This window comes from Ceratotherium simum, chromosome 2 (genome assembly GCF_057802395.1).
Source record: "Ceratotherium simum simum isolate JZ-2026a chromosome 2, ASM5780239v1, whole genome shotgun sequence".
Classification (NCBI taxonomy): Eukaryota; Metazoa; Chordata; class Mammalia; order Perissodactyla; family Rhinocerotidae; genus Ceratotherium; species Ceratotherium simum.
Genome location: NC_141901.1, coordinates 18,202,969 through 18,230,851, shown reverse-complemented (window position 1 = coordinate 18,230,851; position 27,883 = coordinate 18,202,969). Strand labels below are relative to the sequence as shown.

Genomic DNA, 27,883 nt, shown 5'->3' with positions numbered 1-27,883 from the left:
GCCGCCAGCGGCGGAGCGCGCACACTTAACCGCTAAGCCACGGGGCCGGCCCCTATCATCATAGATTAGTTTTGCCTATTCTCAAATTTCACATATGTGGAATCATACAGCATGTACATGTCTGAAGAGACACAAACCTGTATGGTAAAAATCAAGTCAACACCTCAGATGTAAGAAGTGAAACTTAATAAATTTCAGGTTTAATGTAAAAAATACACCATTTATACTGAGCCTGGTATGAGGATTCATAATTAGAGTACATACGAAATAAAATACTACCAATCTCAAAATATTTTACCTGCCCCAGAGCATCCTGATACAGTTCTTTCATTTAAACCATTCTGTTTCATTTCTTTCTCATTCTCAACCAGATAGTGCCTGGGAGTAAGGATCTAGTGTACTCTGCTTTAATTAATCCAAATATATTACAATTTGGATCTATAGTAAAGATTTAGGAGTGATTATTCATACCACTAAAGTAGTCTTTGTGATTTAACATTTATAATCAGAGGATTCTTTACCTCCATAAAGTCTATTAATGTATCTCAAATAGAACTCAACTTTACCAGTGACTCAGTTGGAGGATAGAGGAGGTAGGTACTGGTGATATTTGCAGGGCAGTCAGAATAGCTCTTACCCAGACCGTGAGGGAGGTATGTGTGTGTTGGGGGGTTAGGGTGGGGGCTGTGGATGAGTGATGGCAGTGATAACCAAAGCCCTGTGCATACAGCATACAGGCTGTCCACCCCATACCTCCAGCGCGTCTGAGTCCACAGGAGTCAGCTGGGCCACACTGGCGTAGATCTCCACAGCTTTATCACCAGCCCTTGTGGCCTCCTCGTGTACTCGGGCAGCCTGCTTCTCCAGATCCTGTGAGATGTTCTTCGCTTGCTCATACCTAAGGAACAAAAGATGTGATTTAACGAAAAACTTAGATACTTTTAGCATCTTAATGTTAACCAGATGCATTCTAGTTTAAATCACTGTGACAGTATTTCCAAAACCTCAAAGAAAACACTATATTAAAATGCTATTACTTAATACAACATAGCTTAAATTTATATTTCATCTCATTACTTTTATTTATAACATGGTTTATCATACACTTTCTTATTTTTGATATCTTTTAAATATTTTTAACTCAAACATATTTTCTCTATGTACTCTATGATATTTTTTATCTTCTTTTTTCATTTATGCAGATTTTTAACATCATGGCTAGTCTTGTTATCATTCTCTGCAGTTACAGTAATTGGATCAAATAAAATCTCAGTGGCTCTACATCCCCCACTCTAATTACTGCCCCATTTCAAAAGCATGATTAACAAAAGAAATCTTACTGCATGAATGCTATGCCCTGAATCCACCCGCTTTTAATTTTTCATTGAACTGGTGTTATTTACAAGAACAACTGAAGGGCTACATATAAGCCACTTCTAAATTACACTCACTTTCTATTAAGCTCTTCAATCTCAAATGCTGTTTGATTTTCTCCTGCCAGTGTCCTCAAAAGCAAATTATACGCCTCAGTTGATGTATCATCGGCTGTCTTTGCCACTCGTACAATATCATCAGCTTCTTGTTTATGGCTGTATAACATCAAAGAAAAAATAAACCACGAAACAGAACCATCTAACAGGGAAAGAAGTAGCATTTAGGTAATGCTTACCTTATTATATATACATATACTAATGTGGGCAGAGTTCTGCAAACATTGGAAAAATCTTATAAATTTGGAATTTTGCAATCATTTCAGTGGGGCTGAATTTAGAAATAGCATTCTGTAATCTGAGAAAATGTTATTTTCCAAGAAAATTAATGGTATAAAATGTATAAGGCCAAATGTTTATATTTCTCCAAAAAATTACTTTCAAAATATAATTATTTAAGAGTAATTTATGCATAAAACCACATATGTTAGCAAGAACTCACTTATCTAGTGAAAAACACAAATCGCAGACCTCACTTTTAATCACCACTCTGGTTGAGTCACTATGTGGTCTTGAAACAGCTTTGATACTCAGATTTCTCACACAGAACCTAATTACTGGCCAGGAAGAACGAATGGCAAGGAACACGTCAACAAAGACTCCAGTCAAATAATGTTTTTTTTTTTTTTTTTGCTGAGGAAGATTTGCCCTGAGCTAACATCTGTGCCAGTATTCCTCTATTTTGTATGTGAGTGGCCACCACAGCATGGCCACCGATGAGTGGCGTAGGTCCATGCCCGGGAACCGAACCCGGGCCACTGAAGTGGAGCGCACCGAACTTAACCACTAGGCCAAGGGGCCAGCCCCAAATAATGCATTTTAGCTGGGTAACGGCTAAGGTTTTTTTCAGCTCTAAAATTTCATATTACATTGTCAAACCGCAATATACAGCCATTCTTTTTGGTATGATAAACTTTCCTTCAAAATTCATGTATGAAGTATACCAGAATTAATTTTTCTCCAAGACCTAATTTTCTTGGGAGCTTTCCATGTTTTCAGCTGTTTTCTTTTAATTAGAAAATCCAGCTAAGAAACCAAGAATGTTCTATGAACTAAATTACACAGCGTACACATTCACATTTACAAAGAATAGAAAGGGAGCACATGTTAAAGCAAGAAGCCAATGTAATTGCTCTGGACACTGAGCCTAAAATTCTCACATCAGGCTTACTTAAGCACCCCACACCCCTGAGGTCTACTAGCTGTTCTGCAATGCATTCAACAAAAATCTATTGAGTACTTACTATATGCCAAAGATTGTTTTAGGCATTGGGACTTCAGCAATGAATAAAGCACACAAAAATGTCTGCCCTCATTGAGCCTACATTCTAGCAATTTTATTAAAAAAATTTTTTTTAACTTGATGCCCTCTATACTTTAAAGTCTTAAGAAATTCCCTTACACTTAATAAAAATGTCTTTAAAAAAATCAGAAATAAAATAGTCTGTTTTCTTTGGTTGATTTTCATATGCACCATGGGCTAGTAAATGTTTTCTACTGAAACTTGAAAATTAAACATTTTTGTTAAAAATTTAAAAAATTAAAAAAAAAATTCTACTGAGCTTCTTAGTTAACTATTAACTTTAAGGTTTCAAAATTAAAAATCTAAAAATGTTATGGTGTGCAAATATAATTTCCCTCTAAACCATCATATTCTAATATTCAAAGTAAATATTCTAATTTCAAAGTAAAAGGAAGAAAAGAGTACACGTAGCTGATAACATTTCAGAGAAGAGAGCAAACTCTGCAAAAGTGGGTTATGTGGAAAGTGTCTGTGGGTATAGGACGGGAAACGTGTAAACTCCATACGGAAAGCCATAACAACCACTAAACGGATCTATCTGGAGGTTACCGTTCAGCAAGCCTTCGTGCCTCTTCTGCCAAAAGAGTCATGTTGTTTGGGTCCCCCGCAGAATCTGGCTGAATGATCGACTTTAGAGGAAATAAACAAGGCACTAATCTCAAAGGACTGAATTATTTCAATTTAATAAAGCAAGCGTCGAAAGTAAATTTTTATTAGTGTTACTTAGCAAAAAGAATGCCCCTTCTTAATTTCAGAGATCTTTACATGTCAGCATCCTTGACTGCAGATTTTATTTCTATTTTCCATAAAGGATAAAGAAAGCTTAAATTGCCTAGCACCATAGAGGGAACAAAGCTAGAGAAAGGACCCAGATGTTCTCTCGTTTTTATCCAGTTCGTGATAACTATTTCATGACAACTATGAGAAATGCAGCGTTCTTGCTCTATGCTTAGAGACAAATAAAAAGACACAGGGAGTCAATTTAGCTGAAGAAGCACTCCACTGCCAGTACCAGACTTGCTACAAATTACCAAGGGAACCCCCCCCCACCGCCCCCACCGCCGACCTTCACAATCACTCACCACATTGGCAACAGCAATCTTTGCTTTCTCCAGTTCTCTGGACGCGATTTCAATTAACTGCTCTGTGCTTTCTACTCGGGCACGTGCTTGTTCAGCCAAGTTTCCAGTCTCTTCAATGGTATTCCGGATATTCTGTAAACGGCTAATTTGGCTGGATAAGGTGTTATTCACTCTCTGGAGGCGATCCATCAAATTCTGATCTACATCTGCAATGGCATTGCAGAAGAAAGACCATAAGTTATCTGAAGCGAGGGACATATCTCACATGAAATCTGAGGCACCACTTATCTTGACTCTTCCAAACATAGCATCTTTCTGACCGGTTTTCCCTAACTCCAGCAGCACAGCTGGTCAGTCTTTACTGTGTCCAGTAGTATCTCCACGGTTACATTGTGCGTCTGTCTGTCTCACTTGACTATGAGCTCCTCTTTCATCACTATATCCCCAGCCTTATATAGTGACTGGCAAAGAGAAGACACTCAAGAAACGTCTGATGAAGGAAAGATTTTGATATTCCAGCACATGACCAATTTAATCATAAAAATACAGTGCTGTTAAAAGCACCACCAGCTCTGAGAACTGGACATTTTCCTAAACTAAGAACAAACTAGGTTCAAAACAGATGCTAAAATTTGGCAAATTAAATTTGTTTTTTATTTTAAACTAAATAGACTCTTGCTGCCACCTCCCACCCTCCCCTCTGGTATATCCATGTAATTTCTTTCAAACTGATTTCTGCTTTTGAACAGTTCTTCAAATTGTTCTTTACTAATTATGCCCATTCAACTTAAACCTCAATCCTGGGTCCTAATAAATCAAAAGATAAATATAAACTCATGTAAATATAATTCTTTCAATATTAAAATTCTCACGTCATGAGATTATATTAATATACAGGAACCATTAAATAAGTCCTATTAAAATTGACCAGCTCTTCTTTCAGCAATGATGCTCAATACTGGCATCTAAATTTCCCAAGGAATGTAAAAAAACAGATGACAGGTCAAAGTTGAGATCAATAAAGATGAGTACAGGTTTGGAAAATAGCAACTTGTAAGCAGGGCCACGAAACACACGTGCAAAGTTGGTGTATTGAAAAACTCTTGCCTAATTATACAAAGTGGCCCTGATTGTATGATGACTTAAACAACTGTTTGATAATTTAAAGATTTTTAAGAAAATACAAAGATAAAAACAAATCAAAGTCATAGAAAATCATTTAGATTTAGGAAGCATAAGCAGACAATGAAGATATAGAAGCCCCTTCTCTTGAGACCTTCAAGAATGTAACAGATACCGATCTCTCTGGCCAGTTCTTTAGAGAAACAACAATAAGTGAAAAGAGAATAGATTAACTGGTAGGATCACTTCAAATGCCTTCCAATACGAAGTGTCTAATTGCAAGACCTAATTGCACCAGATAGTCTCCTTTTAAAGCTGCAGAATAAACACAAGTTTAAACTACAAATAAATAGGCTAGTCTGAAAAGATAAATCATTATGAAGATATTTTTATTCTTGGCTAGTTTGAACCCAAGTAGGAAAGGTCAGCCAAGACCTTGACGAATCAGGTCTTAGTAGGAATGGATTATAACCCCAGCTTCACCATGGTGCTCCCAAAGCTATCAGAAGCAGCAGCCCACTATGCTCCCCACCTTTCAGGTTGCTCAAGGGGAGGTATGATGGCCACAGCTCCTATCAGAGCTTCTGTCCACCAGAATCACCTGCTTGGGCAGAGGAAAGTAGGTAGTCATTATGGCCGAATAGAGCTAGATGTAGCTGGGGCTGTCCCGAGATGTGGGGCTTAGACGAGTGGCAGTGCTGGCTGACCTCCCTTTCTCGCCCCGTGACTACGCCCATGTGCTGATGGTGCTGGCACCAGAGCCGCGTGCCAAACCCCATCTCTCAGGTGGACTGATCAGCTCTTTAAGAATGATAACCCCACATTCAATTCTTCAATGTATATGGCATGACAGGTGTGAATTTGTTGTTATAAGAGAATACACTACTGTAATGGAAAGATGTCAAAATTTGTTGCTGAAAAATGAACATCCTCAAAAAACCCACTACTGTTTATATAAAACAGGAAACATTTAAATTCCTCTTCACCTACGTTTTGAGATTTAAAAGGTAACAACAATCAAAACAAAATACAAACCTAAAGTTAACATAAGCTATTGACCTCTCAATTTTATTTTTCAATTTCTAAAAACTTACCTCATAGAATGATTTCTGGACTCTCATATAAAAATTAAACAAACTAGCCAAAACCAGATGCATCCAACTACTTCCTTCTCTACTTCCATAATTTTATAAAATCAAAATTATATATATTAGGGATGTTTACAACAAGAAATAAAAGCAATATATTTAGTTTTTGTTGACCTGTACTCTGAGAGGAAGATTTCTCTAACTCTAAATAGATATAGAGTCATAAACTCAATAGGGAAGTTGATCACTGTGGTCCCACATTTACTAATGCTAATGCACATTTACTATGAGTGTCTGTGAACACCTGTATCCCAATGACGAAAAGCCCCCAAAACAAAAGTGACCTCAGCCAGATGGTGAGCACCTTGACAGAAGGAGCAGTGTCTTACGCATCTCTTCATTATTGGCGTTTAGCACAATGCCGGGCATACTACAGGTACTTAGCAAGGGTAGGAAAGGACTTGCCCAAATTTAGGAAAAAAGCTTAATCAGAGAGTAAGAAATAAAAATAAAATTTTAAAGTGATTTAAAAAGCAAGTAAATTATTTAAAATAACTGCTGTTTTTACTTTTAAAGTTTTAAAAACTCAGTTTCTTTTAAAGTCAATGAACGGGCCGGCCCCGTGGCTTAGCGGTTAAGTGCGTGCGCTCCGCTGCCGGCGGCCCGGGTTCGGATCCCGGGTGCGCACCGAGGCACCACTCCTCCAGCCATGCTGAGGCCGCGTCCCACATACAGCAACTAGAAGGATGTGCAGCTATGACAGACAACTATGTACTGGGGCTTTGGGGGAAAAATAAATAAATAAAATCTTTAAAAAAAAAAAAAATAAATAAATAAAGTCAATGAAGTATTTTAAAATAAATTGTTTTCTAATCTTAAGTCAACCCCTTTTCTGCCTATCACCAGTCTCATCAGATAATGTACCGAGGACTGATCTATCTAATTGCAAAGGACATCAAATACGCACATAATAAATAAAATATATACTTCTATATAATGTTATTAGCACATCTGTTCACTAATTAAGACAGAAAATTTCATAAGTAGGCATTAATCTCTAATCTTTACTTTCATAAATACTGAGTGTTATATATTCAGTAGCTAGCTGTTCAGTCAATACTTGAAGACCACAATTTTTCCTTATGAGAGTCCTTTCTAAGGAAATACAGCAGTGCATAAAATAAATTCTCATTCACTAGAATGATAAAAAATCAAAGTTCAAATCTTCTACTTAAAATAATGCACAGCCAAAGTGCATACCTTTCATGATTTTTTAAAACTATTTTAAAACACTCTGTAATGAGTTTTATATAATTTTATAAAGTTTTACTTTATAAATAAGTACACAGTTTATACAGATTTATCAAACACTTAGGATTTTAACATCTAATCATTTTTGATGTGTTGGGAGAATTCTTTTATGCTTATTATATCTTAAAACATCAAGTTGACAAGTTCTTGTATTTTTATACATTATTTAAAATATAAAATAATTCATACTCTACAAATGATTTAAAAATCGAGAAAGAATTTTATAAACCACACTAATTAACCTTGAATTAGGAGCCACCTCTAAAGATTGGTCCGTCTCACAAAGTTACCCACTGTTTAATCATGTATACCTTTGACATCCTGGGCCTCACGAAGGAGGTCCATAACCTCTCTCTCTGCTTCCTTTAGTCTATCCTCAAAGGCTTGATCTGTCACCATCTCATCCCCAGTTCCAAGGTTTGCTATGAAATTCTCTAATTCTTGAAGTTTCACTCGATGATCGGCAACCTAAACATAATGAAGGAAGAAAAGAAAATGTAGGACATGCAAATATTCCTGAATAGCTCAACTGTACTTCCTGCAGGAATAATAATCAAAGGGGCACCACTCTATAAATAAGTAGGTCTATACACTCCATGTATGTTGACTTTAAACAGATAACATGAGTAGTTTTTCTTTCTCTGGCTTCAAGAGAAAAACTGCTGGGCTAGCCCCGACGGCCTAGTGGTTAAGTTCGGCGCACTCTGCTTCAGTGGTTCGGGTCCCGGCTGTGGACCTACATCACTTGTCTGTCAGTGGCCATGCTGTGGCGGTGGCTCACATACAAAAGAGAGGAAGGTGGGCAGCAGATGTTAGCTCAGGGAGAATCTTCCTCAGAAAAAAAAAAACAAAAAGAAAAGAAAAAAACAAAAACTGCCAGGCCCATTCCTTTGACCTTAAACACTACATGCTGATGATTCTCCAGTTCTGACTCCACCCTTGCATTTTAGATTACCCTCCTGATATCTTCACTTGGCTCTCTGACAGGTATCTCAACTTAACATCCAAAACCACACTCTTGATTTTTTTCTCTTCAATCTGTTCTGAGTCATTTCCATCTCAATAAATAATGCCTCTAGCTACCTTAAGCAAAAAACCCAAGATCTATCCTTGATTCTTCTCTTTCCCTATCCTTGTCCCATCTAATGCCCTGCCCACCCAAACACACGTATTTATCCAACCCAATCTAGGCTTCACCTTTTGCCCCACTCCTAACCATCATTCTTCACATAGCAGTCAGAGTGTTCTTCTTAAAATATAAACTGGATTTCCTAGCTTAAAACTCTTCAGCGCATTCCTATTGGATTTGGAATAAAATCTAAATTCCTTACTATGGTCAACATGGTGCAACATAAGCTGTCTCTACCAACCTCTCCAGTTTTATCACAAACTACTCCCTCCTCATTTATCAGGCTCCAGATACCCTCCAGCTTCGAGGCCTCTGTACCCCCCATTCCCTCTGTGTGGAACAGCCTACCCCTCACTTCTCATTTGGCTTGCTCCTTCTTATCCTTAAGTTCTTACCTTAAATGAATTTCCTTACAGAGGCCTTATATATAAAGTAGTTCCCCTCAGTTATTCTCTGTATTCTTTCTGGCACTTATCTCAGTTAGTATTTCTTTATTTAATTTTTATTATTTGTCTCCCAACTGGAACATGAGTCTTTGAGAACATCGACTGTGTCTATCTTGTTCACCATTTTTTCTCTATAGCTTAGTGCACAGAAGTGCCCATTGCTGAATGAATGAATGCATGCACTGTTGACAGCTTACCTTATCCTTCACCAGCCGGTAACATGCTGGACATTCCTGGCAGCCAGGCCAAGACCTATTGTAGAAATAGTTCTCTTCACATTGGTCACAGCGATTTCCCACAAAGCCTTCTTTGCATTCACAGCGACCGTCATCTTTGCACTGGAGTGAAAGAGACCCCTCAGGATGACAGTCACAGGCTGCAGAATAAAGGGAAAAGCACATAATAAGGAAAGGAAGGAAGAGTATATTTTCTTATAACTCAGACTGATATCAAGAAGCTCACTGTACTACCATGGTAAGTAGACATTTTTTGAAAAACAAGCTGATTTATGAGAATTTAAATGGTTAAGTCTGCTTAACAGAGAGGACAAATTTTTAAATCAAAAGTAAGTTTTAAAGTAAAATGTGCATCCTTTGGAGGGGGCACATTTCATGTCACTTAATAATTATAGAAATTAGTCTATTAAACTAGTCAGTGCCCTTTTTGTGCACTTCAAGAACTCATCTCTACCTTCATTTCTCTACTATTTAATACTCCCTCTCACTAAGGAACTAGAAAACCCAAATGCTAATGCTTATTTTGCATTATTTTATAGTTTGTTTACTCACTTTGTTCTCTGAACTGAGTCAATGACTTATGCTACATTCCACAGGAGAAATGAAGGAATTCAGAAAGCAAAACCCCAGACTGTTCTGAGGCCTAATTCCAGGCAAGTGTTTATGCCAAGGAGAAGCAGATGTTTATACGTAGCCGTACCAAAAGGGCCCCAAGGGTGGAAAGCAACTGCAGCTAGTAAGTCAACAAACACATTGTAAGCAGAATCCCTCACTGTTTCATTATCTGCACTGAGAATGTGATCAATAAAAAAGTTTCGGTAATCAAAGGGAGATTTTTCTTTGGAAAAATAAAAGACTGAAAAAAATTAAGAATCAAAAATACTATAAAAGATGACATAAATAAGGTAGTTGCAAAGAAACCAGAGGAGCTCTTAATCCCTAGAGTTTTAGAAAAGGATACTGTTCATCAAATAACACATCTATGATGGTTGAGGTACAGCCCTGGCTCTAAGCTGTGTGATTAGACTGAGGCTACCCAAGTCCTTCCTGGACTTAAGGTTCTAAACAGAATTAGGGGAGACTTAAGAGTTCTATGCCACCAACACCCCTTACGTTTGCAGCCTTCAGGTCCAAACCCAAAGTGGTTGACCTCACAGCGCTCACAGTGCTGACCGGTGATGCCAGGCTGGCACTCACACTGGCCAGTGTGGACATCACACTGCCCATTGGTGGAACCCAACGAGTGGCAGTCACACCTGAAAATGAACAAATGACATTTCTCAGGTAAGAAAAACAGACTTGAAGCAAACCTTTTTTTTATTTTTCTGTCAGCATAGGACTGATGTAATTTGTATTAGAAAACAGGATGTTAAAGGCTATGAAGACAGAATGTTAAGAGTCCCTGGGGTTCAAGGAATTTTCATGAGTTCTATTCCAAACCCCTTTTTCTAACTTAACCCACACAAGCACTGTTATTCCACCACTAAAACCACAACCAGTGGCCCCTAACCTGGCACCACATAGCCACTGACCAGGAGCTGTGAAAACAGAAATTCTCATACCGCAACCCTAGAAGGTCTGATTCTAAGCATCTCGAAAGGAACCTCGTAATTTGCATCTTTTAAAATGTTGCTCAGGTGACTCTGACACACCTGGGGCCACTGCATTCCACTCTTTTCCCTCATTAGCTTAATTACAACTCTCCAGTTGCCTCTAAGGGTGCCTTGCCTTTATTAGGCACTCAAACAACTCCTGAACAAAGTCAAGCCAACTATTAAATATAACTCGCAAAAATTCATCTCTTAAAACAAAAAAAGCAAAGGTTACTTCCACCAAAGGCACGTGACGTCTTACCTCTCACAGCCTTGCCCACTCTGCAGGTTGTAGAATCCAGGGTCACAAGCCCCACAGTCCCGGCCGGTCACCTGAGGCAGACACTCGCACTGCCCAGTCACAGGGTTACAGCTCCTCTGCTGCTTCACGGTCCCGTAGGGACTGCAGTCGCAGGCTAAGGCAGGAAGACAGACAGCAAAAGATGCAAATCACCTGAGAGAAATACTAAAATACAAACAATACAAACAGATTCTTTAGACTCGCGCTGTTCAGTGCAGTAGCCACTGGTCACCCGTGGCTGTTGAGCACTTGAAACGTGGCTGGTCTGAATTGAGATGTGCTGTAAATGTGTAACACACTGGATTTTGAAGACTTGGTGTGGGGAAAAAAAGAACATACATCTCAATAATTTTTTACTGATTACTTGTTGAAATGATAATATGTTAGCTATAAATAAAATAAAATATATTACTAAAATTAATTTCACCTGTTTCTCTTAATTTTAATGTGTCTACTAGAAAAAATTAAATTTCGTAAGTGGTTCGCACTGTATTTCTACTGAACACTGCTGTGTCAGACCAAACAACTGTAAATATTTAAAGAGACCACCTGACAAATTTCAGAATAAATGAGTACAACTGTTACAGAATCTAGCTGATTACCTTTGCATTTGTCTGCTGGATTAGGAGCCAGGGGATTTCCAAAAAATCCTTCTTTGCACCGGTCACAATAGAAGCCGGCAGTGTTATAGATGCATTTCAGGCACTCTCCCGTCAAGCGGTTGCAATTTCCAACCGCGTTGGGATCGATGTTGTCATTGCACTGGCACAGGCGGCAAAGCCTCACAGGGCCATTTCTACCCAGAGGGTCTCCAAAGTAGCCATCGTCACAGAGCTCACATCTTTTACCTGGGCATGAGACAATGTGATGTTATGAAAGAATGGCCTTAGACATTTCTGGTGCCACTGGTTACAAAGTCTGCTTACAATTTATCACTGGTTACAAAGAGCCTAGTGGAACCATCAGAGGCAAGACAACACGGTACAGGGGATGAGGCACCAGCCTAAGAGAGCAGAGGACCTGTGCTGCAGGTCTGGAACTGTGCCAGGCCAGGGAGTAACCTGGGGCACATCTCCATTTCCTCATTAGAAAGACAGCACCTGGTTTGCCTACTCCACTTAAGCTGTTCTGAGGATGAACTGAACTCATGCACTAAAAGTGCTCTGTAAATGAGTCAGGCTCAGGGTTTATTAACCTCTCAGTCCCAAGAGATGGCACATATATATTATTTGTTTTTGTGATATTAAGAAAGATGAAAGATGACTCTTGATACCATAAATTTCCTATACAATGGGGTGAGCAGGATCATTCTCCTAAAAAATAAAAGGCATGTGCTAATTCTTATTTCAGCAGTGTCAACTAGCACAGAATCAGAGCATTTTAGAAGAGAACTTGGAGATCATCATTTGCCACCTGCTTCTATTATAGCTAAGGGAACAGAGGTGAAGTAACTTGCCCAGAACCAAACAGTTGATAGTAAGAGAGACAGAGCTAGAATCCAGGGCTCCTCCCACCATACTAAACTCATTGCTCCTCATCTTTCCTCTTCCACTTTCTCACCATTATTAGCTCAAGTTGGGTTCTTGACATCTTTGTAGACAATAGGACCTGAATTAGCCTAAGTTTTCTGGAGAAGCAGAGGTTTGTTCACTTATTCATTCAACAAATATTTACTGAGCATCTATTATACACAGGCACTGTTCTAGGTTGTCAGGAGGATGTGGTGAACAAGGTGGACAAGGTCTCCATTCTCACAAAGCTTATGCTACAGCTGGGAGAGACCAATCCACAGACATATAAACAAACAGGATCACTTCAGAGAGGGATAAGTATAAAAAAGTTACAACAGAGCAACATGGTACAGTGACAGGGTGAAGGCTACTTTATGGGTGGTTAAAGAAAGCCTCTGTAAAGAGGAGACATTTGAGATGACAATGGAAAGACAGAGAAACCAGCCATGATAATATCCAAGGAAAGAATGTTCCAGAAAAGCAAGATGAGCTTATGGAAGCAGTAAGAGCCAACAACGTAGTAAGGAATTTGGGTTTAGATTAAAGCACAGCGAGATGAGGGTTTAAAAGTGATCTGATCTGATTTACATTTTAAAGGTATTATTCTGGCTGCTGTGTGGAGAATGGATTGTAGGAGAGCAGAGTGACCCAGGGAGACCAATTAGGAGGCTACTCTGGGTGAGAGATGACAGTGGTGTGGACCCAGGTGGTGGCAGTGGAAGCAGTGAAAAGTGGTGAGATTTGAGATAGAATCAATAACACATGCTGGCTGGTTGCTTCTGGAAAATGAAAGAAAAAATAATCAAGGATAAGCCTAGGATTTTAGCTTAAGCAACTAGGTAGATGGTAGCATTTTTACTGAGATGAACAAGATTGGGGAAGGCACAGGGTTGAGTTGGAGAAAAAGGGAGGAAATCAAAGATTTAGCTCAGATTTGCTTAAATTTGAGATCCCTTTAGCTGTCTGAATCAAGATCATAGTAGAAAATAATGGCACATTCAAACTAGCAAGACTTGAGGAGAATTTAATAAAGATACTACCTATAGAAGTATGGGCAGAGTTCAGGGAAACCACAAGGAGAGTGTAGCACTTGGAACAGTAGCTATAGGCTCCATAATCTGGGCCTCAGGGGGTGGGTGGAGGGAGCAGTTACCAGAACCTAATAATTTCTTTTTTTTTTTTTTTTTTTTTAAAGATTTTATTTATTTATTTTTCCCCCCAAAGCCCCAGTAGATAGTTGTGTGTCATAGCTGCACATCCTTCTAGTTGCTGTATGTGGGACGCGGCCTCAGCATGGCCGGAGAAGCAGCGCGCCGGTGCGAGCCCGGGATCCGAACCCGGGTCGCCAGCAGTGGAGCGCACTCACTTAACCACCAAGCCACGGGGCCGGCCCTCAGAACCTAATAATTTCTAACTTTATTAGAAAGAGCTGTTTGCAGAAGGCCACCTGCCAGGAGCTGAGAACTTTGATTAAGGTCACCAAACCACGAGGACCCTACAGAGAGGGCTCCTTGGAATAAATACTCGGCCCTCACCCTCCTCCCTCTCTCTGATCTCCTGTATGTGCTTCCTACTGCCTGAACTCAAATGGAGGCTGCCATTTGACATAGTGCATGTAGGTCTCATCAGGGTGGAGGAAGATGAAGAACGGAAGTGGAGGGGCATATGGAAGGCTTTCAGCCCACCATCTAAGTGGAGATGGCAAGTAGGTAACTGGTGCTCAAGAAAGCGAAGTCAGGGCTGAAGACAGACTTTCCAGCTGTAGGCATAGAGAGGCTTTTGAAGCCTAAAGATGAAGTTTGTTCACCTAAGGGGAGAATGTAGATAAAGTTACCATGAAAGCCCTAAGCTGAGAAACAGAAGTGAACAAAGGAGACCCAAGAGGAGAGAAGAAGGAACCAAGGAGAGGGAAGAATCACAAAATGCAAGAGGAGAAAATGTTTGGAACAGAGTGAGTGGTCAACAGTGTTGCTGACAGACAGGGTCAGATGAGGACTGAAAACTGACCACTGCATTTGGGAAATGAGACCACTGATGAGGTGAACAGAAAATGCGGTTAATAGGAAGCTAGAGGCCCTTCTTGCCTCTGATGTAAACAGTTACCAGACCCTCACCCAAGAGTCTTCCCTAGATTAGGATTAGGACAGCATTTCAGCTCTGCTTTTTCATCAGATAATTTAACTATTCTAGATATGATCCATATTTAAAACATCTTGAAACCTGTTTTGAATAAAACTTAATTAAAAAAATCTGGTAGAAACTAAAACAGAGCTACATGATAGCCATAAAAAGCCCTCACTCCAAAAAGAAAGTCTCTTCAATAAATGGTGCTGGGAAAACTGGACAGCCACATGCAAAAGAATGAAAGTAGACCAGTTTCTTTTGCCATACACAAAAATTAACTCAAAATGGATCAAAGACCTGAAGGTGAGACCTGAAACCATAAAACTCCTGGAAGAAAATATAGGTAGTATACTATTTGACATCAGTCATAAAGAGATCTTTTCGAATTCCATGTCTACTCGGACAAGGGAAATAAAAGAAAAAATAAACAAGTGGGATTTCATCAGATTAAAGACCTTCTACAAGGCAAATGAAACCAGGATCAAAATGAAAAGACAACACACCAGCTGGGAGAAAATATCTGCAAATCATATATCCGACAAGGGGTTAATCTCCATAATATATAGAGAACTCACACAAATGAACAACAGAAAATCAAACAACCCGATCAAAAGATGGGCAAAGGAGATGAAGAGACACTTTTCTAAGTAAGATATACGGATAGCCAATAGGCTCATGAAAAGTTGTTCAACATCACTAATCATCAGGGAAAGGCAAATCAGAACTACAATGAGATATCACCTTACACCTGTTAGAATGGCTATCATCACCAAGACAAAAAACAACAAATGTTGGAGAGGTTGTGGAGAACCTAATTCACTGCTGGTGCAAATGCAAACTGGTGCAGCCTCTATGGAACACAGTATGGAGATTTCTCAAAAAATTAAAAATAGAAATACCTTATGATCCAGCTATCCCACTACTGGCTATCTATCCAACAAACCTGAAATCAACAATCCAAAGAGGCTTATGCACCCCTATGTTCACTGCAGCATTATTCACTATAGCCAAGAAGTGCAAACAACCCAAATGTCCCTCGACTGATGACTGGATAAAGAAGATGTGGTATATATATACAATGGAATACCACTTGGCCATAAAAAAAGACAAAATCATCCCATTTGCAACAACATGGATGGACCTGGAGGGTATTATGTTAAGCGAAACAAGGCAGACAGAGAAAGACAAACACCACGTGATTTCACACATAAGTGGAAGATAAAATAACACACGGAGACAGAGAACTGTTTGGTGGTTACCAGGGGCAAGAGGGTTGGGGAGTGGGCACAAAGGGGGAAAGGATGCATGTATACGGTGACTGACAATAATGTACAACTAAAATTTCATAATGTTATAAACTATTATGACATCAATAATAAAAATAAAAGCTCTCACGCCAAAATATCCTCTGGCAGCCTCGGCTAGTCTACCCTCTTGTCTTAGAGTCTAGGATGTAGGTTCACGTCCTGGCTGTACTACTTACATAACTTCGGACAAGTTATATAATTTTTTTTTTTTGGTGAGGAAGATTTGCTCTGAGCTAACATCTGTTGCGAATCTTCCTCTTTTTTTGCTTGAGGAAGATTAGCCCTGAGATAACATCTGTGCCCATCTTCCTCTATTTTGTATATGGGATGCCGCCACAGCATGGCTTGATGAGTAGTGTGGGTCTGCACCCAAGATCTGAACCTGTGAACCCGGGCCACCAAAGTGGAGCACGCTGGACTTAACCACTACGCCACGGGGCCGGCCCCAAGTTACATACTTTTTTTTAGCCTTAGTTTTCCTTTTTGTCCCTCTCCCCACTGGGAGAGCTGTCTTTCTTCTCCTTTTGCACTCTTGTGTGCATTCCTTTATCTGAACAAACCATATTGTATTAAAACTATCTGTGCTTCCCTCCATACTTTTAGCCCCTGAAGAGTAGGGACCATCCTTTATTCATCTTTGTATTCCCAAAGCCATGTGCTTAAAAATTTGTTGAAAAGAGAGTATTATTAATTTACCTCAAAAGATTGTTTTAAAGATTAAATTAAATGCAAAAGCATCCCATGCGTGAAGATCTCAGGGACTGTCAGTAGTTATTCATATTCTTCAACAGTCTTCTAAGTGAGGAATACCTTACCCTGTACCTACAATCTCTATTCATTTATTCCATACATACTCGCATTGATTCAACAAACACATATGCCAAACACTATTCTGGGTGTTAGGGACACAGAAGTGAATACAATAGACAAAAGTTCCTGTTCTCATGGAGTTTGAACTGGGGGGGAAGGAGGAGAAGCGGAAGATAGACGATAAACAAATAAATAAACATAAAAATATCAAATGGTTAAAAAGTAAAGCAGGATATAGAAATAAAGAGTGATGGCATTATTTTTTATAAGGTCTATGCTGTTTTTCATAGAGACCTCTATACCCTAATTAACATCCTCAAGAACTGCTACAGGTCATTCCCTTCAAGCCAGGTGATAACTAACAAAACAAATATATTTCACAAGTCGTGTGGGGGAAACATCTGGTTAGTGACTAATACTTTTATAACATTTTCCAAGATCTCCTATATTATACTGTCTCTCCACTAAGCATCCCAAATAGTCTCAATCCATGATTTGTATTATTTAGTATAGACATGAGAACAACACCACAACGCTTAACTGTTTAGTGGTATAGTTGTCTACCCAGCGAAACAACAGAATGAGTAAAGAGATCTCTCATCAAAACGTTGTATTAAGCACTTCTGGGAATCGATACTGCAAGTAGGATGCTTACTACACACTATGGCAGCAGAGCAAAGGGTCCCAAGAACCTGGGGTCAGAGGGCAGGGAGGGTTCACTGAGAAAAGCCTTCCTGGGGAAGTGCTGTTTCAACCCAGCCCCACAGAAGAGACAAGAGTTGGCCAAGAAAAGTTAGGTTTGGATAGCGGAAAATGGGGTAAGCACTCTAAAGAAAGAGAACGGCATATGGCAGGCCAAAGAATCTGGCACATCTGGGGGACTACAAGAAGCCTGGGAGGGCTGGAGCAGAGCGTGTGAGTGCACCAGTGGGTGGTGGGGACAAGGCTGGAGGAGTCTGTCTGTGTGAGATTCTGTTTGGCTGCTGTTTGAAAAAAAAAAAAAAAAAAAGCATCAGAAAAGAGTCAAAAATATGAAATTCTACACTAATTTCTACTCCTTATTTTCTCAACTACCTTAAACAAATGACTTTCTCTCTCTGTGTTGCAATGTCCTTGTGCTCAATGTGAGGTCAGTGGAGTAGTGGAAGGAAGATGGAGTGTTGCGATGTTTCCCAGTGATTAAGGAATGTTTTGATGAGACACAAGAGATACAGGTTATTAGCTCAGTGCTTTGGTTTTTTACTTATTTTCATGCTCTGTAGTCAAATCTTTTGAATAAAAAGCTTGTAATGGAGTCAAAGGCTGTATCAGAAGCCTGCCCAGATCCTCTCCATTACGTGGAGGTTGAAGTCAATGGAAGGAGGGAAAGAGTCACCATGAGCCTCGGTCTCCTCAGTCAGTCAGCACGGGCAGTTCCCTGAGTAGCTAAGAAAGATCTAGTTTTACGTTCTCATCAAAAAGAAAGAAACTCAGAGAATGGGAACAGAGGCCTATCCAAAGCTATAAAACTATTTTTTTCCCAACTAAATGTGATGGGCTCTGATATACTGAAAGAACCATTTAGAGAAAGAATCTAAAGAATTTAAAAATTACCACTTTATATCAAGAATCCCAGGACAGTCCCACAAACTAAAAATCAAGCTTTGGTTCTCATCTTACGAGGGAGAGTATATTGTAGTAATCATCATCTTTGGCGCCAGAACGCCGAGGCTGAAATTCCAGCTCCTCCAGTGACTAGCCATGCAGCCTTGGACATGTAACTTTATGTCTCTGTGCCTCAGTTTTCTCAGCTGTAACATGGGAGTAATAGCAGAACCAACCTCATAGGGTCGGGAGGATTAATGAGCCAGTACATGTTAAAGCGCTTATGTGGCCATAAATATGTTAGCTATTATTAGTATCTGATATGCATTTTATGAATCCATAATAAACCTGTTTTCTATAAAACTTTTGCCTACTCAGAAAACTGTAATCATTGAACCAAACAAAAAAGCCCAAAGCCCCCCAAAGCTCTTCTGTCCAAGATATTTTTGTAGGACGGAACACTGAAAGCAGATGGAAAGAGCAGACTTACCGGTGGTGCCAGTAGGACAGTTGGTGCATACTACCTCCTGTGTCTTAGGGACAACAGCACAACTTGAGCCCCCAGGACATGGACAGGGTTGGCAATCAGAGGAGGCGCCCATTGTTGAATCTCCGTAGTACCCATCACTACACTTCTCACAGTGGGGGCCAGCTGTATTGTCTCTGCAGTTACAAACACCTGTTTGGAGAGTGGGTGTGAGAAAACAGGCAAGTGTACAAGCAAATAAGACAACGAGCACTTCCTATCCATCTGCTAAAGAGAACCTAGGTCTAGCAGCCCCCCAAAACCATTTTCTCACCTGTCTCAGGATCACAGGTCTCACTGTGTCCATTGCAGGTACAAAGCACACATGGACTGTATGGTCCGAGACTCGGGGTTTCCCTTCGATAACCCGAGAGGCACATCTCACAAAACTGTCCTCCGTATCCCACAGGACAGGTGCAGGACTCCACCCAAGCGGCAGGGACCCCAGGCCCAGGACGAGCACTTGCCAGGGTGACATCATCCAAATATCCAGCACCTGTGTTTGACGGGGAAAAGAGAATCACTGAACTGGCTTCCATTTTCCAAAACCTCACAAAAAGTCAATAACCCTAAAGAATAACTAGACCCAAAATTCCAGAGACAATCAACCACATTTTAATTCATTTATTGGAGAAGATAACTAGAAAATCACATTTGGAACAATCATGTGGTACTTGATGCTAAGTATCTGGAATGGCAGTACAGTAGACACATATTTTTAAATACACACACACACACACACCTTTGTTGGATTCTACAGTTCTTCCAAACACCAACGAGAAAAATGAAAAGCACTGGGCAATAACACGGGGCAAGAAGAGGTAAGAGCAAGAATGTGGGGGACAGGAAGAGTTTAAGTCTGCAGCCATTAAGCAGTGGTTTTGTTCTTTTGCCACAAAAGCAGGCACTGACTGGAAAGGTGAAGGATAAGAAAGCACGGAGAGCACCTGTCAACAAGCGCCACACAACTATATTCTTTGCCCTGCATAAAACAGCAAAAATAAGTCAACAAGTTCTAATACTCAGCGCTACTTGGACAAATATGCAGTTACTCCAAAGCCATTATGCCACATATCCAATGCTTTCCCATTTCCAGAAAAAATAACAGCAGAGGAAGCCTTATATTGGCTTAGACCAATGGGTCATCCAACCCAACAGTGCCCGTCAGAGCCTCAGCAGGAACATCCTATGGAAGAGGCAGTCCTTGGTTACATCATTATAGCTCCCCTTAATATCCATTCCATTCCTCTCTCTTGCAGACTTATGTTTCAAGTATATTCTCCCTAGTTATGAAATATCACTTGCCGTTTATATAATTCTTAGAAACTGACAGCCTGAGGCTGAAGGACATCTTTTCTATTACCCCCTTGAACTTAGTTAACTTTTAATGTTTATGGGTTTTTTCCCCTAGTTAGATCATGAGATACATCTCCATTGATTAATGTGCTTCCAACTCTAAACATCCTTAAGTCTCCCCATGCTAAAAGTACTCCTCCTTCAATCTTGTCCCTACTGCCGAATTATGGTCCATCTCTTTTCCTTCTCTTACGGCCAAACTTCTTAAAAGAATAACTTTTATTTTACTTCATCAGCTTCATACTACTTATCAAAGCACTGCAATCCACCTCAGTTTCAACACTTCCAAAAAAAAAAAAACCTCACCAATGGTTCCTTAGTCACCTAATCCAACATCCAATGGTGCTATCTTCCTAAACCTACTAATTGTTTCTCCTCCTCAAAATTCTTTTTTTCCCTTGAGTCTCAGGGCATGGTCCTTAAATAACTAGGTTTCCAGGAATGCATCTTCTTTTCTCTATTTTTTTTGGTCATATTTCCAATTTTAAAAATTATTGCCCTTATGTTGACAATCTTTCAATTCTAGATCTCCAGTCCTAAGTTCTTCCTAAGCCCCAGACCCATATGTCTAACTACTTATAAAGACATTTTCATCTGGATATTCATTCACGCATCTCAAAAATCAACGTATTCAAGCTGCTGATGCCACTCCCCATGCCACACCACCACCCTGACTCCACTTCCCCCAAACAGCTTTACCCTTCTACAGAAAAAGGTCCTCATCAAAAACCACATTTTATAGGAAAAAATTTTAAAGGCATACTTAAAACAGTTTTATTTATCTAAAATTATAACAAATGTTCATTTGATAATTTATAATTTTTAATAACTTAGCCAATGGTTAAAATGGCTTGATAATTACATAGCAATAAATAAAAAGAAATGAAGATTAAGCAAAGTCAGCCAGTAGAATTATATTTAGGATTTTTGGGAGAATCTATTTACATATAAGGTAACCTCAATAGGCTTATTCATTATAAAACAATACTATTTAGTAATTTTAGCTAATTTTCTCTAGGTCCTTGAAAGTAGTTAAAAATGCATTATTTTTATACATAATTAATGAATAATGAGGCATTTTTATACCACTTATTTAAGGTCAGTCTTATGTATTAGGACTTTAGAGATAAACTTTTGCATTATTATAGATCCTTCTACCTAATCATCATCTTAAACAATTCTCCTAAATTATATCATAACTTACTTCTCTCACTATATGTCCCACGGATCTTGATAGAGGTCAAATTGTTTAGGAGCTTTTGAAATTCGAAAGGGGTAAGAGTAGGCCTCCAAGGGTAATCTGCTGCTTCATGGAGCCTGGAGAGAAAGAAAGGTCACATTAACCTCTTTAAGGACAATTCTGGGTGCTGAGAAAGCATTTCTAATTTCATTTATGCCACACACAATGCAATGCTCTGACAATCTAACCAAATCAGAAATGAGTCTATTGGTTTGACAGTACAATTGGAAAGAGTATAGGTCAACAAAGGGAAGGCTCCCTTTAACAAAGGCACCTTGATAACCAGAAATTTTTCTTCAGGATAAACCTTGAGGCCTGATAAGCTTAGATAAAGAAATCACTTTTATAATTCTGGTCAAGTCAGATTTTACAAAGAACACCATCTTACCTGAAGATGTATTTCACGGTGGTCTCACTCGGATAGGAATTGCCCTGAGCAATCAAGGGCACAGATACTCTGAGGCCAGCTCCCTCAAGCACCAGGTCTTCTGCAGAGAGGCGAGTGTCTCGCCTGTCCACTCGAAAGGAGAAGGAGAAGTTCTGACCATAACTCAACACCTGCTTGCCCAAGAACTTCACTGGAAGACAGACACGATGGTGTGCAAGAATGTGAGAAGGAGACTAAATGGTATCCCACATCAAGACAGACTGTTTCCTACCCTCACTTACCAGGAGCAATGAAGTACCTAGGAAAATAGCTATCTGAGATCACGGCGATGTCTTGCCTCTCAGAGGACCACTCCAGTGATGCTTCAGAGCCGTCCCTTTGTTCTGCATGCCACCCATCCTCATCTGCAAGCAGAGAATGTAAACACAAATGCTGTTACATTGTAAACATCCTGAATTCAGGTCCTCTATATTCCACAAAAATATATAGAAAATCATCAATAAAATTTTTTTAATAAATGGATCCTACAACAGTACTTATATATGCTATACCCCTCAAGCTATATTTTGCTTTATTTTTATTTTATTTTTTTGTGAGGAAGATCAGCCCTGAGCTAACATCCGTTGCCAATCCTCGTCTTTTTGCTGAGGAAGATTGGCCCTGCCCATCTTCCTCTACTTTATATGGGACACCGCCACAGCATGGCTCGACAAGCGGTGCGTTGGTGCGCACCCGGGACCCGAACCTGCAAAACCCGGGCTGCCAAAGCGGAGCGTGTGCACTTAACCACTTGCGCCACTGGGCCGGCCCCTACATTTTGCTTTATTTTATGTAACATTTATACTACGGTAAATTCTAAAATCCTATGTTTGTTTTCGTTAAATTAAAAAGCCAAACAAGAAAAATCATGTACGTTAAAAAACATAAAGTGTTGCCACCATCAAGGAATCCTCAGAGTTACTGATTTTTTTAAAATACTGTAAGGGGCCGGCCCCGCGGCTTAGCGGTTAAGTGTGTGCGCTCCGCTTCTCCGGCCATGCTGAGGCCGTGTCCCACATACAGCAACTAGAAGGATGTAAAGCTATGACATACAACAATCTACTGGGGCTTTGGGGGAAAATAAATAAATAAATAAAATTATAAAAAAAAAAAAAGGGGCCGGCCCATGGCTTAGTGGTTAAGTGCACATGCTCCGCTGCTGGCGGCCCGGGTTCCGATTCCGGGTGCACACCAATGCACCGCTTCTCCAGCCATGCTGAGGCCGTGTCCCACATACAGCAATTAGAAGGATGTGCAGCTATGACATACAACTATCTACTGGGGCTTTGGGGGAAAAATAAATAATTAAAAAATAAAATAAAATAAAATACTGTAAATGTAGTCTTACAGTTCTAGGGGAGAGAAGGAAAGGTCTCAATTACCAATCTGAAAGGTAGAGGTTATAGAATAAACACTGTAGCCGACGGCATTTGTACAGACAGAAGAATGTCCAAAGCAGAAGCAGGGTGTGCAACCCCTGGGATTAGATGATTCCAGATTAAAAAATCCAGGTTTGCATCTGGAAAAGATAAAGATACAATCAGGTATTTTTTGTACTTGAAATAGGATAACAGAGAAAACACAATACAGCTGGAGAAAGAATGAGCTACCTCTCACAGTTGAAGCCTTCAACATTGTCTTTGCAAACACATCTTCCCGTTTCAACATTACATTCATCTATGCTGCCAGAAGGATTACAAGAGCATGGCCTAACGGATGGAAAATGGAGAAAACAATGAGAGAAGAGAAAGGAGGAAAAAAATTCAACTCTTCAAGTCAACCTTTTGTTTTACATGTTAATAGACTTTTTTAGAGGAATATATAATAAAGCAAAAGGAATCCTAAAGTCATTTTTATGTTTGGATTTGGTTTCAATCAAAGAAACCCACTGCATTTAGATATTTAAATTTCTGCCTAATCTCTGACAAACCAATCCTGGATCACCATTACAGTTAAAGTCTTGAATCTTGTTGACAATTATTGTGGAAATTATTATACTGCTGCAGATAAGCCACAAAATCTGTTACCATGAATAGACTACATTTAAATTCTGCCCCCTTTTCTGGTTTTGAAAACATCTTACCTGCATCCTGCCTCAGTGAGAGAATGGAATCCAGGCTGGCAACGGTCACACTTGTCACCCATCACTCCTGGCTTACAGCTACACCTGCCATAGCTATCACACTGTGTGCTGAGAGAACCTAAAATTTAAAGAGCTTGTCAACCACCAGTTATGAGTAAAAGTAACGTGTCAAAGAAAGAAAATTGGTAACTAAAACCAAGCCTGAAAACCCATATGTAACCTCTAGATGGTTACAGAGAGAATAAAGATCAAATTTTAAATCAGAATTCTCTCAAAATCATACTCTTTTAAGCCATGACATTTTAACTTTCCAGACACACACCCCTACTCATCAATGTTGCAAAACACTAACAAGTCATTCTGCACACAGTGACTGCATACAAGGCTAGTCACTTCTCTATGGACAAGCATAGGCTCTGTACGGTCCACGTCTAGAATTTCAGTATACACAGGCATGAACAACAAAAATAAAGGTCAAACTCTTGGAAGAGCAGAACGGACTAAGAGCACTTCACATCTCTGAACACACTCCAACATAATGAAAAAGTTCAGCCCTCTAAGGAGGTTAAGACTAAACAAAATCATTAACAAGGAAGAACTCACGAAGCAGCTAAGAATTTACAGTCAAAGTTCAAATGGTCTCTATGATCTTGTTGCTAATTATTTACAAATCCATTACTCAGGCCAACTCCACACTTTTATACACACTAGAAAATCATCTGGAAGTTCAACTTGCTTAAAGAGGTTGGAGGTGGGAGGCAGAGGCAGACTCTGAGTCATTTACACATTTACAATAACGTACACACTTCCATACGTAACGTGTGCAAATGCCTAGGAAACAAAGCTTTATTTTCTGGGGGTACAGGGAATGCTTATTTTGTCTTTCAACTCCTCAGGTTGAAGGAGACACTGCCTGTCGCTTACCAACAGGACTACAGTGGCAGGGAGAGCAGACTTCGTTGTTCCCAAGGCGGAAGAAATTCTCCCGGCACCTCTCACAGTTGGCGCCATCTGTGTTATCCCGGCAGTTGGTACAGTGGCCACCATGGCCGGTGGATCGGTATAGCTCAGGGTCAAAGTAGCATTCCTGTGATCGGCCATTGCAGTCACAGGCTGTCGGCCAAAACATACGAGGTAAGTCAGATCCATGTTTCTTTACAAATAGCATTTTAAAAGACTCAGAGAACATCAAACCATAATTTCCCACATCTCTGTGACAGACAGGCGATGGCAGAGTAAGAATGACCACCAGATGCATTGTTCATTTAAAAAAAAAACAAAACAGTATGTCAATAGTTTAGATAGCCAGGTACCACCTGAAATGTTCATCCTTAACAAAAATAGCATCGTCATAGGGTACAAGGAATTCCTATACTTTGAAAGGAATCTTGAGGTAATTGTTCGTATACAAGGAAAAACCAAGTCGGGGGCCGGCCCGGTGGCGCAAGCAGTTAAGTGCGCGCGCTCCGCTGCGGTGGCCCGGGGTTCGCCAGTTCGGATCCTGGGCACGCACAGACACATTGCTTCTCAGGCCATGCTGTGGCGGCATCCCATGTAAAGTGGAGGAAAATGGGCATGGATGTTAGCCCAGGGCCAGTCTTCCTCAGCAAAAAGAGGAGGATTGGTAGATGTTAGCTCAGGGCCGATCTTCCCCACAAAAAAATGAAAAAAGAAAAAAAAAAAGCCAAGTCAAATAACAATTTTTCTGAATCTTTATCCTTCATTTTAATACCAACTCCAAGAACAAGGTGCCAATTTATATGCAGGCTGCAATTTAGCTTAACTTTTCAGGCCTTAGACGATTCAAATATATTAAGACACTAACTTTCAAAGTGCCAGATTACTTGCATATCTAGACGGGGGTAACCTGAGACATGTGGGTTAAAATTAGTGTCTCTGTGGAGGGAAGCAGAATTGAAGGGAAATCTAGTCCACCAGATACATCCATCTACTGGGCAGCCATGATGGGAACTGGGTCAGCTGTTAAGGAACTATATTCCCTACAGGGCACAACCATACTATAAGAACAAGCAACTATACTCACAGAAATTCTTTATTATATTTATATTAAGATCATTTTCTCAGAATTATTGATTCTACCCAAAGTAGAAGCAGTCTCTTGAGCACTAAATAAAAATAAAGTTTTATTTGATTTCAGATGGATCAGGAGGTTGTTTTAAAAAAAATATTTGAAGCTATGTTTTTTTCTTTTTCCCCCTCCCTTCCTTTACAATCAGTTCTTTTACAGCATTATGCTTGAAAACTTTTTAGAAACTTGAGTCACTGGCACCAAAAGTCAGAGTTGTGTTAAGTAACTTTTATAGCTCCCTTTCCCTTCTTCATTAGCTATTTATTTATTTCTCTTCCCTCAAGCCTCCCTAGACTATCCCGCAGTCAACGCAGCCCATCCCCACCTAAATTGTCTGGTGCTCTGAGACTATGAAGCAGAGCAATTCCTGTGTCTACACTGTCCTAATCCACAGCTAAAATAGATGCTGTGTCTCCTTCATCATCAGCTGGTAAGAGAGAAGGCAGCTGTAATTTTCTCTTCCCTGACCCCAGCATCCTGACAATACTGCAGTATTGTCACAACCTCCAGAAACTTCACTCTTCGGGGGGTCAGAGTGCTGAAGGGACCAAGGAAGAAAGCAAATTGACTTAGTTCCTCATCAAAGTCCTAATTTAGCTACAGTACTCAGTTCATTTGCTAGTGGTAAGCTGGCAATATGCTGAACTTGTCTTTCTCATAACTAGATAGACTCAAAATATGACCACATAATTAAGCAGAATACTTTTCAAACACACGTGTACATTTACTTAGATGTCACATCTTAGGAGTATTTCATTCTTTCTTTTACCAACTATTATCATGTAGCTTCTAACACTGGATACTACAGTTCAGTAAAAGAACTAAAGAAGCTGAAGCAAGTGCTTAGGAATGCAAGAGGAGGCTGTAAAATTTATCAGCAAATCTGAGATTGGTTGAGGGAGAGAAAAGATGAATACGAAAATCTGCTCCAGGCAGCTAATGGAAATAGTCATGAGTCAAGATATCAGTCCTTTCTCAAGATTTCTGCCAATAATTCCTGCAAGTTCAGAGGGTCTTCTTTCTTATTTCCTTTATTCCCAATAGAGTATGATAAGAAATATTTGTAAGGGCATAAGAAAATTATAGCCCCTTTGAAAGTTTCTTATTTTTAAGCCCTTGGCAAATCATGATTACATGGTTTCATGGTTCCTTTCTCCTGAGATTCCTTTCTCTATCTGTTCAAAATATACCAAGCCATTATGAAGGGATAAACAATGTGTAATCTTTTTCATTTTACCCTTTCCTAGGAATACTAGGATCTGCTCTTCCTCCCAAAGCCACCCACCTCTACATGGAGGGAGTGGGAAAATTCTCCCCATTGGCCCTTTAGTGAGATAAAGATAAAATAATTTTGAGAAATAATCTTTTAAATGACAGACTTAGTCTAGAACTCAACATACCTAACCCATGTTAATCAATCACCTTGGCTGCTTGAGTAAATGAGCATTGGTAAGAAAAAGAATATTTTAAAGGGCAAGAAAGACAAGACTAGAGAAACCATATTTTGGAGTAGGCTACCCTGGCCCAGTATTTGGATGTAAGTAACGTTCCAGACCTTGAAGATGTTGCTCCCACTCTGGTACATGTGTTCATAAAGGAAACACAAACCTAGCACAGTTTACATTTACAGCCAATTGCCCTCATCTGTGCTTTTCCTCTGACATGCATGCAGGTTACTGTTTTACACTCTCAAATCACGGAAGAAGCACTGCCTTTCAGAGTTTTC

The 27,883-nt window shown here is 39.8% G+C and overlaps 1 protein-coding gene across 1 annotated transcript in view; it reads right to left on the bottom strand.

Annotated features, from left to right (window-relative positions):
* Positions 1-27,883, bottom strand: part of LAMC1 (laminin subunit gamma 1) — a 127,066-nt gene that overhangs the window by 11,325 nt on the left and 87,858 nt on the right. Inside the window, exons 5-22 of the mRNA XM_004424949.3 lie at positions 24,993-25,181; positions 24,069-24,186; positions 23,596-23,694; positions 23,368-23,504; positions 22,228-22,350; positions 21,947-22,136; positions 21,523-21,635; positions 19,237-19,458; positions 18,927-19,115; positions 11,703-11,948; positions 11,062-11,215; positions 10,321-10,463; positions 9,169-9,347; positions 7,708-7,864; positions 3,876-4,081; positions 3,343-3,422; positions 1,452-1,589; positions 754-898 (exon numbers count right to left, since the gene is read on the bottom strand). Of these exons, the coding sequence (XP_004425006.1) occupies positions 754-898; positions 1,452-1,589; positions 3,343-3,422; positions 3,876-4,081; positions 7,708-7,864; positions 9,169-9,347; positions 10,321-10,463; positions 11,062-11,215; positions 11,703-11,948; positions 18,927-19,115; positions 19,237-19,458; positions 21,523-21,635; positions 21,947-22,136; positions 22,228-22,350; positions 23,368-23,504; positions 23,596-23,694; positions 24,069-24,186; positions 24,993-25,181 (2,828 nt within the window). The remainder of the gene's footprint in view (positions 1-753; positions 899-1,451; positions 1,590-3,342; positions 3,423-3,875; positions 4,082-7,707; positions 7,865-9,168; positions 9,348-10,320; positions 10,464-11,061; positions 11,216-11,702; positions 11,949-18,926; positions 19,116-19,236; positions 19,459-21,522; positions 21,636-21,946; positions 22,137-22,227; positions 22,351-23,367; positions 23,505-23,595; positions 23,695-24,068; positions 24,187-24,992; positions 25,182-27,883) is intronic.